Below are 21,727 nucleotides of genomic sequence, written 5' to 3'. Positions count from 1 at the left end.
TGGTCGTCCCGGAGTATAAACAGAAAATTTATTTATTTATTTATCCTATTAAACTTGTTGACCACATTAATAAAAAGAGGTACAAGCCACCAGACTGTTAGGACTTTATTTTTTGGAAGACGATATCAAATAGTTTGTATATTTCAAAAGATGAGAATGTCACCTCAGGATTTAAGGTTCAAGAATGAAGCAATTTTTCTTTGGTGTAACAGTTCACTTGATTCAAATGATGACTAATATAATCACATATAATCACAATATAATCACATAGAATCACTGTTCTGAAAACTAAAATTAACCCATATTTTGGAAATTGAAGGCATGGATGACCGATGTTTTATTTGGAGATTGATTATTATACTTTTTTTGCCTAATATAGAAAAATATCTTAAAATAAAAATTATAATGCTAAAAAAAAAATCCATAAATTTCAGAAAAAGTTGGTCACCTGTTTAGAATGCAGTTATTATTAGTTATTAATCATCCAAGTGTCAAAGTGATGGATGTTCCTGCCACCTAATACAACAATGATTCAACCTTTATATCAGAAAAGAATAATAACCATTTTCAAATTTTGTTACACTTAGGGGAGTCCCTATTTCAGCTATATCTTGAAAGCAGTTGAAGTTGATCCTTCTGTAACTGTTCAGGATTTCTAGAAAGATCTAATATCCATGGATGTCATCGGAGCATTATGGAGCAAAGAAGCTGTGATGTATTGTTGCAGGAAGAATTTGCTGACATGTTCTGGATTCTCGGTGATTTTTAAAGATATTTGTTAGAAGAAAGGTAAAAAAATTTAATGGTGGAAATTAATGGAAAATACAGAAACAATATTTTTTCTAACAGAGCCAGAGGAGTTTAATCACTTCTGAAACGAATACAATCGTTAAGTGTATTTAACAGCTATTTGGGCTTGAACCAACATTCAGTGAAATGCACATTCACTGGACCGCTTGGCCATGTTCCCCACAATTCAGCTTTGTACATGCAAGTACATCACTACAAATTCATTGGCAGTTTTAAGAATATGCTAGACATTTGCATGATTAATTTCACAGATCAAACTTTGTGTCCAGTCGTGCATTAAGATACATTAAAACAAAATGTTTTGAGTTCCTTAGCTTTTGAGCATCTATGTAGTTACGTTCATGTAGATAGTGAAGTACAAATTAGGTCGGCAGCTTTTATTTAACAATTTTATTACAATTCAAATTGAAATCTTGACTGCTGGTCAGTAGGCATGCTTCGTATGATGTCAGAGTCTCCTGGATCTGTAATGCTGAGTGCACACACCCTGAAGTATTTGCCACAAGCTGTTCCCAATTCTACGTTGTTTCCCAAATAGTGATGGACCCCAGTTTTTGCAAGCATGGCATAATACTCAATTTCACTTTTTCTCAGCTGTGGAGTATTGTTAGCAATGATCACTAATTTTGCTTTTCCTTGCCTTAGTGTCTTCAATGTTTGCTTATATCCTAATACAAATTTGCCTGATTTCATTACCAAAGCAAGTCGAGAGTTGATACTCTCCACAGCCTTTTTCTGCTTCTTCTGAGTCGCCATATTTTCTTTGAAAAGAAAAAGACCACGTTAACACGCTGTCCGAAAATGAAAGATCCCCGTATGAAATTTTTTAAACAAGAGAAACAGGAAAAATTGGTATAGATTAGAAAAATATAAACAGAATTGTTGCATACTGGCATACTAATTTTTCCTGTTTTTCTTGTTTAAATATTGTATTCCTGTATTTTCCATCACCTGGAATATAATTTCCCTTTTCCCATTAGTTTCAAGTATTTGCTATTTACAGTTTTACTGATTCAAGGGTTCATTGATTCCTAACTCTTGTGTTTGATGAGAGATATCTATAGTAAAAAAAAAAGAAAAGAGTAAAGGGCCCTCAGAACATTTCCTTGGTCTTCGTTACAACTATAAAACTGTTCCCAGATAAGAGTATAATAATTTGTAATGCAGGGTTTTGTTATAAAACAAAACTGACAAGTGTATATTTATTTATGAGGATATTTTCCTTTATTTTATTATTATTCTTATTTTCTTTAAAATGAACAGTAACAGAAAAATATTATCAGCATATTAAGGAATATAAGCTTTCATCATATTTTTTTCTTTTGATTGAAAAGTAAAATGATTTACCATTTTGGCAGTGGAGGTGGCATAAACTGAAAGTCTTCAAAATTATTATTTTTTTATTCATTTATTTTTCACAGAAATAGTGGAAAATACATTTAATACTTTTAAGTTAAAAATGAAATTATTTTAGTTTGTGTAACTGCAGTTAATTATACCACTGTAAAAGGGGAAAAAAATAATGGAAACCTTTATTTTCAAATTTTGTATTCTTATTTTAAACCATTTGTTCACATTATGGAGAAAAAAGTGATTATCCACTTTTTTCTATCCACATAAGCTTAACAAATCACTTTTCTCTGTTTAGCAATTATTTGAGTGAAATTGGCATTATGCATTTGTATATGGGGTAGATTTAACAGAAACCAATTTAAGGGCATTTACTAGTGATCTTTTACGTATATTCATTCATACTGTCATCTTTTATGATAAAACATGCATTCCATTATTTCACCATATACAGGATTCCCATCTCTCATAATTCTTTTATTTGTTGATGAAACCAATCACAGACAGCCTGTTGTGCTTCAGAATCCAACTATAACTGACATCCCTTTAGTGCTGTTTTGACAGGCATAAAATTATGGAAATTGTAGACCGAGAGAGAGAGAGAGAGTGCAGAAATGTAAGGTATATTAGCTAACATTTTTTATTGCATTTTACATAGCATAAATGTGATTTCAGAACCTAGCACAGCTGAACATACTACAAACCATGTTCAGCTGTGCTGCCCTTATTTAATGAACAGCAAACACTCACTATCTACATTACATTTCTGCAAGGATTGGCAGATTGTCAACTCTTGCAGAAATGCAACAGTTTCTTTTCAAGAATTGGCATGCACTGCCTACAAGAAATTTCCATCAGCTAATAGTTCTTTGCACCCAGAAATTATATAACAGCATGCAGGTACTGGCTACTAGTGGAATCCAAATACCAATTTTTGATGTTCTGCACACACATACACACTGAATTGCATCACCTGGTGAACTGACACTGTTATCTGCTTTGTTAAGAGACATGGGAGATGTGACATCATTATTGAATATCATGCACTAAACAGGTTCTATATACAGCATTAAAATTAAATCAATAGAAATGAATATTTTACTTTACAATTTTAGAGTTCATATAATATTTTAAGTACCATGCTGTATCGAGAAGATTTACTGAATGATATAATCTGATTTTTTCCATTTACTATTTTCACAAGGCACTTTCAACTTGTGTATTTCAACATGTAATATTCTTCTTCTAAGAGGTATATAAAATTTCTAACATTTTAAGAACATTAAACTATATTTAAAGTCCTAGAGATGTTAAGGGTAAATAAAATATGTACTGTCGATGAGTATACCATTCCACACTTCAGTTCTGTCTTCATGATTCGATGCATTGTCATCTTCTTATTTAAGCACCATTTTCTGGAATCCAGATGTTTACATGAAATGTTATTAGCAGGCCTTTCATTCTATTAGAATGAAAATATTAAAATTTATTTTTGAGTGATTTGATAGTAATGGCTATTAATTTTAATAAACCTCAAAGTGAACTAGGAAAATACATTAAACTATACAAAAAGTATCTAGAGACATGTCAGTTCCATATTGAACTCATCGCTACTCACTTGAATAGTATTGATCAGTGGCAAAACAATCATTCTGTCATTGTGGAGTAGGGTCAGAGAGCCCAACAACAAGGCTATTAAATGCAGAGTCTGGAGTGTGTCACAGAGTGTGTTCCCCTTTAGCTGCTCTAATAGTTTGCAGACACCAAATTGACATTGGACAGTGTTCTGGTGGGTACTACTGTCAAACCCAGCTGACCCCTGCACATGTGATGGAAGTATTTTCGTAGGCATGTTCATTTTCGTATGCGCGTGCGCACACGAAATTTTCGTATGCGTTCATTGTGTATGCCAGTACCTGCATGCTGTTATATAATTTCTGGGTGCAAAGAATATTAGCTGATGGAAATTTCTTGCATGCCAATCCATTTTCGTATGTTCTGTGCACCCAATGGGTGCACAATGGGTGCTCATGCATATTGCATGAGCACCTCATGAGCACCCAATTTGGTATGGGTGCACACATTCATTTTCGAAAATGCATATGCGCACGCATATGCATTTTCGTATGCGCACGCGCATGTGAATTTTCGTATGCGCATGCGCATATCTATTTTCGTGTGCGCGTGCGCATGTTCAGTTTCGTATGCGCATGCGCATATCTATTTTCGTATGCGCGTGCGCATGTTCATTTTCGTATGCGCATGCGCATATCTATTTTCGTATGCGCATGCGCATATCTAATTTCGTATGCGCGTGCGCATGTTCATTTTCGTATGCGCGTGCGCATATTTATTTTCGTGTGCGCGTGCGCATATCTATTTTCGTATGCGTTCATTGTCGTATGCGTGCGCATATCCATTTTCGTATGTTCATTTCACACCCATTGCATGAGCACCCAATTTGGTATGGGTGCACACATTGATTTTCGAAAATGCATATGCGCACGCATATGCATTTTCGTATGCGCACGCGCATGTGAATTTTCGTATGCGCATGCGCATATCTATTTTCGTATGCGCGTGCGCATGTTCATTTTCGTATGCGCATGCGCATGCCTATTTTCGTATGCGCGTGCGCATATCTAGTTTCGTATGCGCGTGCGCATGTTCATTTTCGTTTGCGCACGCGCATGTGAATTTTCGTATGCGGATGCGCATGCCTATTTTCGTATGCGCGTGCGCATGTTCATTTTCGTATGCGCGTGCGCATATCTATTTTCGTATGCGCGTGCGCATATTTATTTTCGTGTGCGCGTGCGCATATCTATTTTCGTGTGCGCGTGCGCATATTTATTTTCGTGTGCGCGTGCGCATATGCGTTCATTTCGTATGCGTTCATTGTCGTATGCGTGTGCATATCCATTTTCATATGTTCATTTCACACCCATTGCATGAGCACCCAATTTGGTATGGGTGCACACATTCATTTTCGAAAATGCATATGCGCACGCATATGCATTTTCGTATGCGCACGCGCATGTGAATTTTCGTATGCGCACGCGCATGTGAATTTTCGTATGCGCACGCGCATGTGAATTTTCGTATGCGCGTGCGCATGTTCATTTTCGTATGCGCGTGCGCATATTTATTTTCGTATGCGCGTGCGCATATTCATTTTCGTGTGCGCGTGCGCATGTTCATTGTCGTATGCGTGCGCATATCCATTTTTGTATGTTCATTTCACACCCATTGCATGAGCACCCAATTTGGTATGGGTGCACACATTCATTTTCGAAAATGCATATGCGCACGCATATGCATTTTCGTATGCGCACGCGCATGTGAATTTTCGTATGCGCGCATCTCTAGTTTCGTATGCGCATATCTATTTTCGTATGCGCATGCGCATGTTCATTTTCGTATGCGCATGCGCATGCCTTTTTTTTTTGCGCACGCGCATATCTATTTTCGTATTTTATTTTATTTTATTTATAACAAGATTTTTTTTTTTTTTTTTATGAGAACCAAAAAACACGAGAGGTATTAGAACCTATAGTACTTAGTACCGTGCTTTGGTTGGAGGTTGAGAAGACGAAAGAAGATATCTGTTGACACTGGACTTGAACTTCTGTAGATTGTATTTTCAGGAAATACGTATGAAGGAACGGCAGTTGAATGAACAAATGAGGAAGATGAAAAGTTGGTTCTGTGGTTTGAAGTTGGACAGTAAATGGATGTTGGCTGGTGGCGGCACGTGTTCGGACTGTTTTGAAAGAGAGAGCGGGAATTATAGAAGCCAATTCAGAAGAACAGTGCCCATGGAAGTATCTGTAGAAGAGGCATGCAGCAGAAACAGTACGTCTATGAGAAAGCGAGTGGAGAGACTCTGTTAGAGATGAATCATTAATTAACCTAACTGCCCTTTTCTGAATGGAATCAAGAAGCCTGAGAGAGGTTTTGGGGGCACCACCCCAGATGTGGGAACAATATTCCATGGCAGGGCGGATTTGCGATTTATACAGAGTGAGCAGCTGTTTGGAAGAAAAGTAACGCCGAGAGCGAAAGAGAAAACCAAGTTTTTTAGATGCAGAGGAAGCAATATTTTTAATGTGCTTGTGCCAAGAGAGATTAGAAGTCAGGGTAATCCCCAAAAGAGATATATCATTTTGCCTAGAAATCGGAGTGTCACTAAAGATAAGCATAGGAGCAGAAGAATCCTTTTTGCGAGATATAAGACAAGACTGAGTTTTAGAAGGGTTGAAATCAACTAAGTTGTCTTTGCCCCACTGGAGAATTACCTGAAGATCGGCATTTAAGGAATTGGCAGCAGATTTTCGAGAACTTGAAGCTGATTGAGCAGGACAAGGTTTCTCAAAATGGAAAGTTGAATGCAATGTGCTATCATCGGCAAAACTATGGATAGGATTTCCAGTCAATGGAAGAAGGTCATTGATATACAAAAGGAAAAGAGTGGGGGAAAGAACTGAACCTTGGGGGACACCGGCATTAGTGGAGAAGTTAGAAGACAGATAGCCATCTACCATCACCCTCAGTGAGCGATCAGAGAGAAAACTGGATAACCAATTACTAAAAACAGTTGGCAAACCATAAGATGGAAGCTTGTTTAGAAGACCTTTATGCCAAACACGATCAAAAGCCTTTGAGATGTCAAGAGCAACTACTTGTGTTTCACCGAACCTTTCCATTGAATTAGTCCATAAATGGGTAACATAAGCCAGAATATCACCAGTGGATCGACACTGACGGAATCCATACTGGCGATCGTTGATCAGACGGAAGGTTTCTAGGTAGTTTAAGAGTTGGCGGTTGATTGATTTCTCCATTACTTTAGAAAGAGTGGAAGTAATTGCAATGGGACGATAATTGGATGGGAGGGATTTATCACCCTTTTTAGGAACTGGCTGGATATGAGCAAATTTCCAAGCAGAAGGAAAAACTCCTTTGGAATAAGAAAGTGAAAAAAGGCGGCAAAGAATAGGAGTAAGTTCAGGAGCACAAGTTTTGAGAACAAGTGGAGAAATACCATCAGGACCTGGAGCTTTCTTAGCATCAAGATTCATCAAAATCCTTCTGATATCCTTTTGACGGAAGACCACAGGAGGCATTGAATGGAGCGTGTTCAATGACCTGCTAGCATCCCATTTTTCTTCCAGAAAAATGGGATGCTAGCAGGTCAGCTTTATCCTTGGCTGAAGTGACAACAGAACCATCTGGTTTGGACAGAGGTGGAAGCAGAGATGGGCAAAAGTTGCGGCCAATAACTTTGTGTGAATGTAGATGCAAAATACTCATTCAGTTTGTTTGCTATCTTAGCAGGATCATCAACAGTCGAACCATGGATGTCAAGTGGACCAATCATATTCATCCCCTTCCTTTTAGAGTTTATATAAGTAAAGAAATCCTTGCTGTTTTTCTTAGCATCTTTTGCCAAAGATTTCTCGTAATCCGCCTTTGCCTGCCGAACCTCCTTTGTGACCTGATTACAGACTAGCTTATATCTGCTACAGGCTTCTGCGTCGCCTGATAATTTATATGCATCCCATGCATTTTTCTTCTCTGTCACGAGTCTCATTAGTTCATTTGATAACCATTTAGGCCTAAACCTTGAACAATATTTCTTCATCGGTATGAAAAGTCTAGGAGCTTCCACGATTAATTCCTTGAATGCTTCCCACTTAGAATTTACTGTTTGTAACATCGTCAGTTGATCCCACTGTACAGAATTTAAAAACTGTCTGAGACCACTGTACTCCCCTTTACGGAAGCAAAAACCCTTTCCTTTACCCCTGACGGTAGTTACCTCTTTGAGTAAATCCCACTTCAGCACACTGTGATCACTGCCACCTAGTGGTTCCTTTATCTGCAAATTCTTAATACACGAATGATCACTGCTGATAACCAGATCAAGAGTATTACTTTCTCTGGTTGCCTCTCGAACATGCTGCTGCAGAAAACAATCATCCAATAAATCCACAAAAGTCTGACTAGTGTGTGAGTGACCAACCCACAAGTTCCAGTCAATATCTGGGAAGTTAAAATCCCCCATTAGAAGACATTGCATGTTCATTTTCGTGTGCGCGTGTGCATTTGAATTTTCGTATGCGCACGCGCATATCAAGATAACAAGATCATTTGCTATGTTACTATCAAAATGTGCAATGTGTAAACAATACCAACTATAAAAACACCTATCCTCTTATATTACAAGAAGACTACGACATCTACTTTTTTGTGGAAACATGGCTCACTCAGGATGTTAAGGACAGTGAATTGGTCCCACAGGGTTTTTATTCGTGGATAAGAGAGGCGGCAGGCTCATGATCGTCTGCCAAAAAGAGATTCCTATCGCAAAAATCAAAGTCTTGGCTAACATTGAAGGAATTTTTCTCCAACTGGGCGGTGGCTCCTATGTTATGGTACCCGCTATGTACCATGTACCTTCTATGGTACCTGCTATGTTATGGTACCCTGAATTGCCCTCATCTCGTCTCACAAATAAATTTCAACGCACCGACAAGAGCGTTAAGAAACCATCCACTGCTGAAACCATCCTATGCGAGAACAAATTATGGATACTACAACAGGACTGCAAGATCAACGAACAAAGCAAATGTGGAGATATTTGACACCCCCGACACTTCAAAAGGCAACTGAAATTGCTAACCTCAACCGTTACCTGACTTAAAATGGATTCTTCTTGCAAGTTCTAAGACTCTGATTGTGTAATGTGTGTGAAGAAATAACAGTGCTTTGCCTTACCCCTACCTGTTCACTTAAATAGGACGGATGAGTCCTACTTTTATTTATTTAGTTTTATTTTATTTGGACATTTCAATTCACTAGTCTTCTTATGTACATTTACTTCTCTCTTTACTTTGGGAAATGCTTCTGCTTTGAAGCTGTGTAATAATGCTTTGTAGCTGCGCCCTCAGGCATGTTTGATTGCTGTTTTGTAGCTGTTAACAATAATAAATAAATAAATTTTCTGTTTATACTCCGGGACGACCAAACGGTCAGAGGAGTTCACAAGATAGACAGAATACAAGAAACAGTACCGTATTCAGCAGTCACGGGCTTGAACCCCGGTCACTCAAGGCACGTGTACTTATGCACCCGCGCGCCTGACCACTAGGCTACGGTAAGCGAATAAGAGTTTTGCCTATAATCCGATTCGTAGAACACTTATTATGATTTTTTTTAAATAATAAACAAAAGTTTTTTTTTTAAATAAAATAAATTTTCTGTTTATTCTCCGGGACGACCACATAAGCTCAGAGGAATTCATAAAATAGAATACAAGAACATTATACCGTATTAAAGTATTGACTAGGAGACATTGGTGTGAATACACCATAGATAACTCTTAAAGGCAAAAAAATACGTTTATAGTATAAAATGGCATCATTTTATCTGTATCTCATATTGTGCTCCTCCTTCACAACGAGTTGCCATGTATTGCACTACCTCGAATAAGCAACGCTTCACTAAAAGAGAAGACTATTGTTACTTATTCTCAGTGGGCACAACCACCCAGACGGCACCGTTTCAAGGCTTGTTGGCCTTTCATCGGTTGGTGGGCAGGTACCCTTTATTATATAGATTATTTATACTCTTAAACCTATGATGGCATGTTGCATTGAGTTTAACTTATGACTAGGAGACAATATTTCATCCGTTGAGCCAGTTTAAAACGCAGACATCAAAAAAGTATTTTTCAAAAGTGAAATTAATGTCACGTCCACAAAAATAAAATAATTGAATATCTTCAAAATAAAAAAGAGCTACGATCCACTCATCGAGTATTTGTTCAATGTTGCCTCCAGACGAAAAGCAGCTCAGCAGCGTATATGCTTCAGGCACATCATTTGTTTAACCTGACCCGGCCCGACGACCGAACGTCCTATATCACTATTCAAATACGAGTAATTAGATAAAATCTGGCCAAATGTATGGGCGTTTTACAACTAAAAAAAACAAGCAACCGTGAAGTCAGTAAAGGCGACGTTCAGTGGTGTAGCCATGTACATTAGTCAGGTAGGGTCAACAGGTACATTGCATCCCCCCCGGACGCCGAAATCTGCTATTGTGGCGCTTTTTCAGAAAACAATACTTTCTTTTTTTTTTGTGAATGTACCTGACAAAAAAACCTGGCTACACCACTGGCAAAATTGCCAATACCATGATATGAAAACAAAATGATGCACAGTTGAGGAAGACTACAAATCAATGTTTACCTCACCCCCAAACAAGGAAACAAAATTTAACGAAACAGGCATCATCTTATGGTGGATGAAAAGAAAAAACTTTCTTCAGAACATTCTCACTTTTTAACTTGTATATTTGAAATTGGATAAACGGTTCACCTTATGGGAAGATACAACTGTAATTTGCTTGCTTCTGAGAATCGTTTTGTGATGAGTGACGATCAAAGAATGGATTCCAAACAAGAAAAGCATTATTTTCTTGTTTGGAATAAATTATAAATTCAGAATTATCTTACCGAAATTGTGTCCACTGTAAGAAAGAAACCACAGAGAAAACAGGTGTCATAGCAATCACCATACTTCTTGTATAATCTGAAGAAGAGAATACACAGGTTATTCGGGGACTCTAGAACAGTGCGAAACCCCCACAATGTTTGTTGAAAGTGCTCCGAGCAACAGGAATGCTTGCTGTTATTAAAAAAGTGCATCGCATCATTCCCAAGTAACCATTCGCGTCTGTTACAAACAAAAGTAACGTAACCATGTTAATACCTTCAATGCCTACCCTTCAATCATTGCTTTTAAGAAACAAACAAAAAAAATTTGGCCAGTAGGTGTTTGTTTTTTTTGGGGGGGGGGCACCATATACCAATAAATTTATTGCTATGGAAACCATAATGAACAATATTCCAGAGCATAAGGAACATGGGCACAACAGAGGTATGTATGAGTAATATTCATTAATAATGTGCTAGTTCGTTGCTAATGTATTATTAATGACAAACAAGCTGATGGCACTAATCCATTTACCTGATTAGTTTTAAACGCGACACGCGGTGCAGGTTTAAATCTCTCTCACTCATTCAGCGCGTGGGTAAAAGAGACAGCAAAAGAGAAGATTATAATCTTCAAAGACGTAAATTTTAGCGTCATGTCACACTGATAAAGCAAAAAGGAAATGGCTGTCTACCACTTCCTGTGACGCTTAGCAAATCCATAATTGACCTTGTATCAATTGCATAGAAAATAACTTAAATTATTTTGCAACACCATGTTTTCCAATCGCAATTTCTTCACTAAATTATAGAAAGCAATAATTATTGAAGAAAAGCTTGTTCTATATTTACATTTTCTTTTTTACTTTCTCAGCTTTTATATTTATTCATTTATAAATTGAACAAGTAAATTAGTAATAGGATTCGCCAAAAATGCAAGGAAGCCACAGGCTTTTGCTGCACTGGAAAAAAAAAAAAAAAAAAAGATTAGAAAAATGCAAATTATATGCTTCCTTCCTCACGCAGGTAACTATCCAGTTGACTTTTGAATTTATTCAACTGTCGGCCTCAACTACCTGCGAGGGCAACCTGTTCCAGCAATCAACAACGACTTGCTGGCTAAAGAAAACTTCCTACAATCTAATTTAAACCTCAACCCCTCTAATTTCAATTTATGACCCTTATTTCTGGAATATTTTTATAATAGTGAGAATTCCAGCTTCATTCATTTTACTAACCCCTCTCAGAACCTTGTAAACCTCAATCAGGTCACCTCTAAGGTGGCTGATTGCCAAGTTCTGTAGAAGAAGAAGAAGAAATCTTTATTGTACAGTAAAGATACAGATACAATAATGTGCCCGCCTAACTCACATAGTCAGAGTATTTCCTCAAACGGTCGGCCTTCCGTCTTTGGACCCTTTCATGAAGCTCAATGTCTTTTTTCAGATGAGGTCTCCATACCTGAACGCAGTATTCCGAATGTGGTCTTACAATTGCCTTATACAGTAGTATTATGACCTCCCTCTACAGAATAACATTCGAGGACACCATGGACTCTCCTGGCTGCCTGTTTACACTGTTCAGAAAATTTCATATCTGCCCATATTGTAACTCCCAGATCCCGTTCCTCCACTGTTTTTAATTCAAATCCATTAAATTAGTAATGAAAGAGTTCTACAAATGGCAAAGGCAGAAGAACTATGCAGAGGTAAAAAAACTGCACATCCCGAGAGTCAGAAGTATGTAATGCCATAAATTGCAGCGGAGAGCTAATGGGAAATGGATGGACGACCTGAGAGTGATTTAGATTGAACGCCGAGAAAATTATTAAGATTTAGTTGAAAGAAACTTCTCTTGGTTTTCCTCAGTCACGCAAACAACACAAGGATGCAGTAGTACACGCGTTCGAATTTACCGTGGCTCAAGCCTACGTGACTACTAAATACGGTTAACAATTGTATTCATTGTCAAAATGATTAGCTATAAACTTTTCTGACCTAGTGGTCGTGCTGATGTATAAACAGAACAATTATTATTAGTTGTCAAAAGCAGATACTCTACCCTGTTACCAAACAAACAAACTGTTAGGTTGTAACAGGTAATTTTTTCTACTTCAATAACCGTTGAACCAATCCATACAGCATCATTAATCTCTCTCTCTCTCTCGTCAATCGTTGGTCTCGTGTCAACTCGTTGTGTCGCCTACGTCCTTCGGAAATTTCAGTGAGTGGCTTGAAAGGAATTATTGATCTCTCTCTCTTTAATAAGGAATGATACAGTCTTCTGTTTTGCTTGTGTGAAAGTGAAACACAAACAACCATCCAGCAGAGGATTTGTGGTAGCAATCTTTATCTCCGAGTTTTTATTTTCAGAGACCATGCTACAGAAGCCTTACCTATATGTATTATTGTTTATTACTACTGTATTATTATTTGTTTTAGAATAAGGAAGTTCCCTCATGTGTAGAAATAAAATTTTTCCTTCGAAGATAATCAATCAATCAAACTTTTGTAACATTATCTCAATAATCTTTATTTTTCCCCTATACTGCAAGAAATATTTATATTTTGTTTTCAATAATTTATAAGATTTTTTTCATATTTTTCTATTAATGTTTCTAAAACTTTGTTTCCATATAAACTCCAATTTGGATGGCAAAAGACCTAGTGACGTCCGTTTATAATTATACCTTCCATTAAAAGATTTGATATAATTTCAACAAGTGCACATTTTTCTTGTTGTTGAGTTTTAAGGGCATCAGCGACTTGTCTGTACGTGTGTGTTAAAATGAAAGTGGGAAACCACTATACTCTCATGGAGGCCGCATCATCGAGTGAGGCGATGCAATTGCTTCATTATGGACGAAAAGTCTTGTTCGGTGGAGGCTGTCTATTATTTCCGAAATCTATTAAGGCGAGTGTTTTTCCTCTCTTTGTTATTTGTCAACTGAAATGAAATATCAACTGTTTCATTCAGTTGAAGAGTCAGTTTAATAGTTCTTGCCACTGAAATAGAAGTGTGTGATATTTTAATGACCAATTCATGATCATTAGGAATACGTCCAATTTTCTCTGTTTTTGTAGCTATTTCTGACGTGCTACCAGGTGTGTCAAATAGCAAACAACAAAAAAGAACATACGATATCTTCTTTCATAGAATAAATGAGCTAAGTACATACAATCATGCACTTGTTGCTTGTTAAAGTTTCATTAAAAACCTTTGCTTGTAACATGAGAACTTATAAGGGGACTCACATGTGATGAGTATGGGCTTGACACACCCAGGGTCTTGAGCTGGATATCATCATTTTTCTCTTCCTTGGTGATTCCCTTCTATTTCTGACTCTCTCTCTCAGAGTAATTCAGAATTTTTTTTTTTTTTTTTTGCCTGGTGCAGCAAAAGCCCCAGGCTTCCTTGCACCATATGGGCCATGGCTAATAATAATAATAATAATAATAATTTGTTTAAATCCCTTAATCACGACAGGAGATCATTTGCTAGATTTGCTTGCCATTTTTTATCGCTTGTTAGTACAAATGTACATACTAAATCGGTGTCACCATTAATCCTGCAATTCTGCATTACGTCACTAGAATCACTTAAATTTTGAACGTCGCTTTTTTTTTTTTTTTTTTTTTTTTTTTGATTTGGTAGTTGTTGGCGCATCGGCTTCTGTGGCCATATTGCACCTCCCAAGGTTTTTGCAGTACTTTGATCCAAGCCCGAGGCGGGAATCGAACCCGCGACCTTTGGGTTGCCGGGCAGGTACTTTTACCCACTCGGCTAGCCCGGTCGGCTTGAACGTCGCTGAACGATATAAAGATCCAAGTGTGATGCCATACTTCTCATGGTATTACCAGCTAGAACTAACAGATACTTTTATGCACGGCTCTGTTCAAATCCAAAACACTAACTCGGAGCTTTACAAAGTGAGTTCTGCATCAAATCCCAAAGAGTGTCGCCAAATTTTGGCATTATATCAACATTGTTTTCACTATGATTTCCTTTCACTTCATATATTGATATAATCGATTGAGTAAAATACGGTTATTATGTCATACATTAAAACATTATGACATTTATATCTTCAAGTGGATATTCTTAATTTCTTGCGGCCTCGACATGTTCTTTCTCTTTGAAAACGAATAACTACTGTAGTCGATCTCAGACGACCGTGGTTAAATTTGTTCGTTTAGCACTTCACTTCCTTTTAGCTAGAAACAAAGAAAGTTGAATACCATTGCAACTACCATCAACTTAAAATGAAGAACAAATGAGCGGAGTGTCCAATAATTACAAACTTCTGGGTGGGATTTCTAATTATTTTTGGCACATGCATGGTGTGTTGGCATCGAAAAAGTTTGGAAACTCATATGCGATAAAATCAACATGCACCGAACAGAGGCTTCCCTGACACACTGAAGTACCTTCCACTTGATTCACATCAATCTGAAGACAAACTATAAAATCTCAAAAAATTATATTTTAAAATTTTTTATTTAATATTTTATTTAATATATTATTAATTAGATAAATGCTATAGTTCAGAGAATTAGAGAAAGGGCAAAAATCGTATATCTTATAAATATAAAAGCAGCCGCTGAAAATAGGCAAACTAAAGAAAGACAATAAAACATAATAAAATTTAGTATTTTCGGAAATCACTTTCGGAAACACTTTCGGAAATTTACAGCGTAAAAGAGAAATGGTAGCATACAATTAAGGTGACATTTGGGTCAAGCGGTAAGATAAAGGGATGTAATAAAAGTCAGCCGTGGGAACTAGGGAAAACAAAGAAAGCAAGACAGTGGGGAACTAACTTGCCTCTAGGTCGCGGGAGGAAAGGGGGGAGGAGGGCAAATTCCAGAATCTCGCGGTGGGCTCAGAACTTGTAGTTTTGCCTTTGAGGCAACAAAAAAAAAAAAAAAAAAGATATTTGAAGCGGGAGAGACTAAACAGGGATTTTATTGTCATATAAGACGATAACAAAGAATATTTACATAGGAAAATGCTGATTGGTAAATTCTTTATCTGGTCAAATATAGTCCACCTACCAAAGATAGTACCTCACACTTCTCTGTGGTACCTCATTTGAAACATGCTAGGGATATCCATTTGTTTAGTAGTATCACGTTATTCATGAGTGTTCATGAATGAAATTCATGAGTTTTTGGGTAGTAAATGGATGGCCAGTGCTGAAAACAGAAGGAACTGGAAAATTGCTGGAGAGGCCTTCATCCTGCAGTGGATTGAAAATGGCTGATGATGACGTTACAGTGAAATAGCTATGTCACTGTCCTGTGTGTTATTATGTGTACACACATAATTAAGCACAAGTGATCGGCATTATAAACAAATGGGTGAACCAGCATCTGAACCAAATAGAAAAAAAAAAAAAAAAAATACTTGGTGTGTGTTTTTATATATATTATTTATATTTTATCTAGTTATTTTATGCAATAAAGTAATTTAAATATATAAACTGTTTTTCGAATTAACTATACGAAGTTGTTGATGGAGTTTTCAGTGCAATGGCTACTTAGGCCATAATGCGCCACTATACGATGTATGGACTTCACGATTTAAAAAAATAGTGCTATTTTGGCCTTATTGAAATTGTACAAAGTTATGAGGATTGTCTTTTCATGTGTTCTTGCGGCCAGCAGGATTTAAACTGCCTAATTTGTAGTGCAATGGTCTTATTGCTGCAGAAGAATAAGCATTGCCTTCACAAGAATTGCATTGCCCTGATCTTGTGCTAATTTCAAACAAATTGCATCGTCAGAGGCTAGCCTCTCATTAAAAATGAGACACTGATGACAGCCTATATGGGCACTTACTGGTCCATTAACAGACAGAAGGTGGTCTTTTTTAAATAACTACCGGATTAGCCTATTGCGATGCAATTTGAAAGTAGTATAATATTAGGGCAATTCGTTTTGAAGGCAAAGGTTGTTCTACTGTGGGAGGCAGCTTAAATCCTACTGGTTGCAAAAACACATAAGGGGTGGAGGGAATACAATCCTCAAATTTCATACAGCTGGATGAAAGGTCCAGCATTAATATTGTTTAAAAACGCTCGACTCTAATTTTAAGTTATTTGGCATACGAGGAATGTCAAATGGGAAACTCTTTCAATTAATTATCAGTGATTAGACCTTGCTTATCAATAGCAAGACAATTTTATGATTCCTGTAATTAAAAATTCACTGTCTAAGGAATTACCGCGATGAACCCTTTCTATCATATTTCATTAATGGGCCCAGTTGGTTTGATCATACACAAAGAAGGTGAGTATAGTACGTCGCTTAAGAAATATAGTGTAATCATATTATTAAAAAAAAAAAAAATCTTGGATTAGCGATATGTTCGTTATATTCGTTATACAGTTATCGTTCTCTCAGAAGTCTGGTAGATTCTAGGAATCAAAAATTTATAGAGCTGGCATATATGAATATTTCCCATCGAATGAATTCTTTTCCAATCACCACATAATTAGATAAAAGCTAATGCTTGTGAGCATTATCGGACTACTGCATGTTTGCCATTTTTTTTTTTTTTTTTTTTTGGTAGTTGTTGGCGCATCGGCTTCTGTGGCCGATGCGCCAACAACTGTATTGCACCTCCCAAGGTTTTTGCAGTACTTTGATCCAAACCCGAGGCGGGAATCGAACCCACGACCTTTGGGTTGGCGGGCAGGTACTTTACCCACTCGGCTAGCCCGGTCGGCTTTGCCATTTGTAAAATGGAAAAGGATGAGAGTGGTTTTCGGCCTTTTTTTTTTAATAACGGCACCCCTACTCAATTTGCTTCCGATTAAAACCGAATCTTCCTCTCTGTGTGTATATATATATATAAAATATTAAAAAAATGTGTTATGTGATATTTATTACAATAACATAACTATAAACAAAATTACAATTCATAATACAAAAAAAAATATTTATATAGAATCATTTTATTCTTTATATAGAGGTGTTAAATAAACATCCATTATAGATCACCACAAAACTAAAAAGATAGCGTACACCTTTTTATAATGAAATAAACATACAAATTAAAAAAACAACAACATAAGTTTAAGTAACTTAAATCCAAATTACGTGGCACCCCTGGAATGTTGTTGCGGCACCCCAGTTGAAAACCACTGCACTCGACGTTATATAATATGAAAAGTAGTTATTTACTATTCACACAAATTAGTTGATAAAATTCTAGAATTATATACGAATATAATATATTTAACCTATTAATAACTATAAAGTCGGCCAGCTCGTGTTAAGCCGTGAACAAGGGAAATTTTCCTCAGTTTAACACCGTCTCGGTGGTTAAACTCTCATATCCCCAGGTTTGCCGCCTCAAAGTTCTGAAAGATCGGGGACCCAAGCGGCTGGTTTAGCATGGTTGTTAAAGAGCAGAGGATTGTCCGTCCGTGAACTCATGGGGCCCCTGGAGGGTTACAGAATTTTTAGTTTCCTTACTGCACCATTATACAGTAAATACTGTATTTGAAAAATGTACCTCAGGTTCTCAACCTGGGACTGGAAGCCCCTTTGTTGGGATTTGGCCATATTGCACTCGGTATCCCCGAGTGCATTGCATCCGCTGCATTCTCTTCCCCCAGCTCTACTAACGTACTTTCATTTTGCTTAATGCTAAATTGCTTTTTTATTCAGTAGCGATCATTGCAAATCCCCCCCTCCACATGACCCACAGTTCGAGATCTACGAATCTGGATTGCTAACAATAAAATGTTACAGATTAGCAGCCCAGTAAGTGAGCTGTACTAATAACTCGACACTTCATTAGTTATACTACTGTGAGGTAAATGCTCCGAAATTTTAAGAAATATTTGAAAATTTTATTATTTGAATATATTTCATTGCTTTCTCTTGTTTACATCATAATAAATTCAAAGCGGTTGACATCGTTCCCTTTCATCGTCCCACTTCCGCCTAACCAAAGAGAGCTATGGATAATTTTGGGAGATCTGTTCATTCTTCCGCTTCATGAATATCGCTTATTTCCTGGACAGAAAAGCAGTACGTCCATTCACAAAGATACCACCCTCCGTGTATTGCATTAATCATGGTGAAATCGTCGATACTACCATCAAAAAAGTGGAACAGCAAAGCCAACACTGAAGTTCACAAGTTCACTCGTGTTGTCATATTTTACCACCTTTTAAAGAAAAGTTTGTCTTAATTCATTTTATTTAAATTTGGCTTAGATTCTCTCTCACACATACACATACCCGTGAAAAAGATTCCCTTAATATTCATTTTAAGGGAAAATAGTCATATTACCGATGCTTTTTTGGCATTGAAAATTCAGAAAAAAAATATTTCTTTTGTTTTTGAAAGAGAACGAACCAAATTTGTCACCTTTGTTTAGAAAAGCCGTTTACATAACAAATCAAATTTTTGCACTGTTCAGTATTTCCGTATATACAAAAAGGGAAGGAAAACGGATAATCAATTTCTTTTAAGGTCGGAAGGTTGGAAAGTTTATTAGTGGCAGTAAACCTCACTTATTCATAGGAGAAAATAGCAACCGGAGCAGTAAACCTGATTTCGTTTAAAAGCAGTTTTTTTTTTTTTTTTTTTCAATCTCGCTTTCTGTATGCAGTTCGCGGATGAGTATCACTTTCGGTGTTCTACCCTCAAGGTAAGTGGGAGGACAAGGAAAGACATTATACAAGAAAAGAGCACGAGGAATGGGGGGGGGGGCAGAAGAACGGAAAAGTGCTGTAGTCACATCATATCCTGTCGGGTCGACGAAAAATAGGCCACCTGTTGAGGTTAACGTCGCGTTCTGTTTAAAGGGACTTCGAGTGTCGCCCAGAAAAGTATTTCACTTTCTATCAACTCGTGAGTGTCTTCCATCGTGCGTAATGGTAATGCATTGATCTCAGGATGGTAGTCATGGAACACACAGTAACGGTATTCTTAGTTTTCTTCCTGTTGCAATTAGGTAAGTCCCGAACAGGATTTCGGATATCATCTCATAGAGTAGGAGAAAACGTTATTAACTCACTAGAAATAGCTTTATTAATTTTTTGAAGTGAAATGCTTCTGCTTGGCTGGTTCCTTAAAAAAAAAAAAAATCTATATATATATATATATATATATGTGTGTGTGTGTGTGTGTGTGTGATTTACCTCCTTAAATCGGAACCTCGGAACGCGTGTTTTGCAACTATTATAATAGCAAAGCTTTGATGAGAATTCCATTTTATTTTGTGGCTGTTTTATAAGCTATCAAATACATTGATTTGGCAAATTATGTTGTATATTATATGAAATAGGTTTTGTTGACTATTCCGATCTTAGGAATTATTACTTCATGCAGTATATTTTCAAGCTTTGACAAGAGTACAAAATTATCCCATCCACAGAGACGCAATTTTTATGAGCCCATGGGCAAATATACTATCCAGAGAGGCGAGGCGGAAAAATTAAAAAAAAGCATATAATTAATTATTACATTTTTATATTGTTACTTTAAATCATTAAAGACGCATAAGGACGTCGTAGCCGAGTGGTCAGCGCATTAGTGCACGTGCCATGAGTGATCGGGGTCCAAGCCCGTGACTGCTAAATACGGTGCTGTTTCTTGCATTCACTCTATCATGTAAACTCCTCTGACCGCGTGGCCGTCCCGGAGTATAAACAGAAAATTTATTATATAAACAAAATGTTTAGGCTCTATATATCTCATGTAAGGTTTATCTGATAAATTAGACAGACTTCACGGTTAAAATTATCATAGAAAAATGCATAAAAATTTAAAATAAGAACAAAATCTTCAAAAAAAAAAAAACGTCATAAATGTAACTTATGTGACTGTTCACTATACGCGAGGCCAAGAAGGGCCCTGTTCGTTCCCCGTTGTTTCGCTGGAAACAAAATCCGCTATTCCTGCTTACTTTTTTCAGTCTCTTCAGATAATCTGTATATCCGAAAAAAAACTGATGGTTTAGCTTTATTTGAAGAACTTTAGAGCATTTAAAATTGATATTATAGACAATATTACTCCATCTGAAGTGTTACAATATATTTTCCAAAAACAATTTTAAAGATACTTTTCCAAATGTAGCAGTTGCATTAAGAATTTATGCAAATGAGGGGAACAAAGGGGTGCTTTTACCAAGAAAGGTTTAATTTCTGCAAATTGCAGCATCTGGAGACTAGACGCCTGCGAGGTGATCTGATTGAGGTGTATAAGGCCTTGAATGGGTTGAGCAGGCTCAATGCTGATGAGATTCTTCCTCTTGCCCAGATTACGCACTTGAGAGAGCATAAATACAAATTGAGGAAAGAAGTTGCAGAATAGATGTTCGGAAATTTTGCATTTAGCCAGCGAGTGGTTGAATGCTGGAACAAACTTCTATCTGTCGTTGTGGAAGATGATAGTTAAATAAATTCAAGGAAGAACTGGACAAACTTTTGGAGAGGTGAATGGGAAATGGGTTTTCCCCCCTTTTCTTTTTGGCTGATGCTGTATAAGCTTTCTTTCTTGCCTCATATGCCACTACTAATACCAATGTTTCTGACTTTACCAGTTTCAGTTGCCTCAGGTGAACGGAGTTTTTCAAAATTAAAATTAATCAAAAATTATTTACGATCGACAATGTCTCAATAATGTCTCAAAATTATTTGGCAATAATTTCAACAGAAAATGATCATTTTGAACAAATAATTAATAAATTCGCATTTCTTAAAGCAAGGAAACATATATTTGCATAATATTTTTAACATTATAATTTTCCTTTTATTTTATTATTGTGATAGAATAGGATTACTTTGATTTAGAATTTAATGTTTATTTCCAGAATGATTTTGTTATTTTTTATTTGTTGTTTCATTATATTATATGAGATGTCGTAATTCTTTTCTTTTTCAATAAATTAATAATTGTTTACGCCTTATTTTATTTTTTTTAATCGAAATATTTTGGGGCTGCAAAATTTGATTTCGCTTACTGGCGGCACAAGGGTCGCTGCAGCCCTGCATCTGACAAAAAGGAAAACTTAATACTTGGGATTTCTCAGTAATCACATTCATTC

The 21,727-nt window shown here is 36.7% G+C and overlaps 1 protein-coding gene and 1 pseudogene across 1 annotated transcript in view; one reads left to right on the top strand and one right to left on the bottom strand.

Moving 5' to 3' along the window:
- Positions 1 to 1,203: 1,203 nt before the first annotated feature.
- Positions 1,204 to 1,619, bottom strand: LOC150076396 (large ribosomal subunit protein eL30 pseudogene; annotated as a pseudogene).
- Positions 1,620 to 11,062: 9,443 nt separating this feature from the next.
- LOC150076395 (phospholipase A2 Scol/Pla-like) overlaps positions 11,063 to 21,727 on the top strand; it is a 35,084-nt gene continuing 24,419 nt past the window's right edge. Inside the window, exon 1 of the mRNA XM_090387349.1 lies at positions 11,063 to 11,105. Coding sequence (XP_090243475.1) covers positions 11,063 to 11,105 — 43 coding nt within the window. The remainder of the gene's footprint in view (positions 11,106 to 21,727) is intronic.

This window comes from Mastigoproctus giganteus, chromosome 13 (genome assembly GCF_048544385.1).
Source record: "Mastigoproctus giganteus isolate SK-2022 chromosome 13, ASM4854438v1, whole genome shotgun sequence".
Lineage (NCBI taxonomy): Eukaryota > Metazoa > Arthropoda > Arachnida > Uropygi > Thelyphonidae > Mastigoproctus > Mastigoproctus giganteus.
This window is presented reverse-complemented; position numbering and strand designations above follow the sequence as displayed.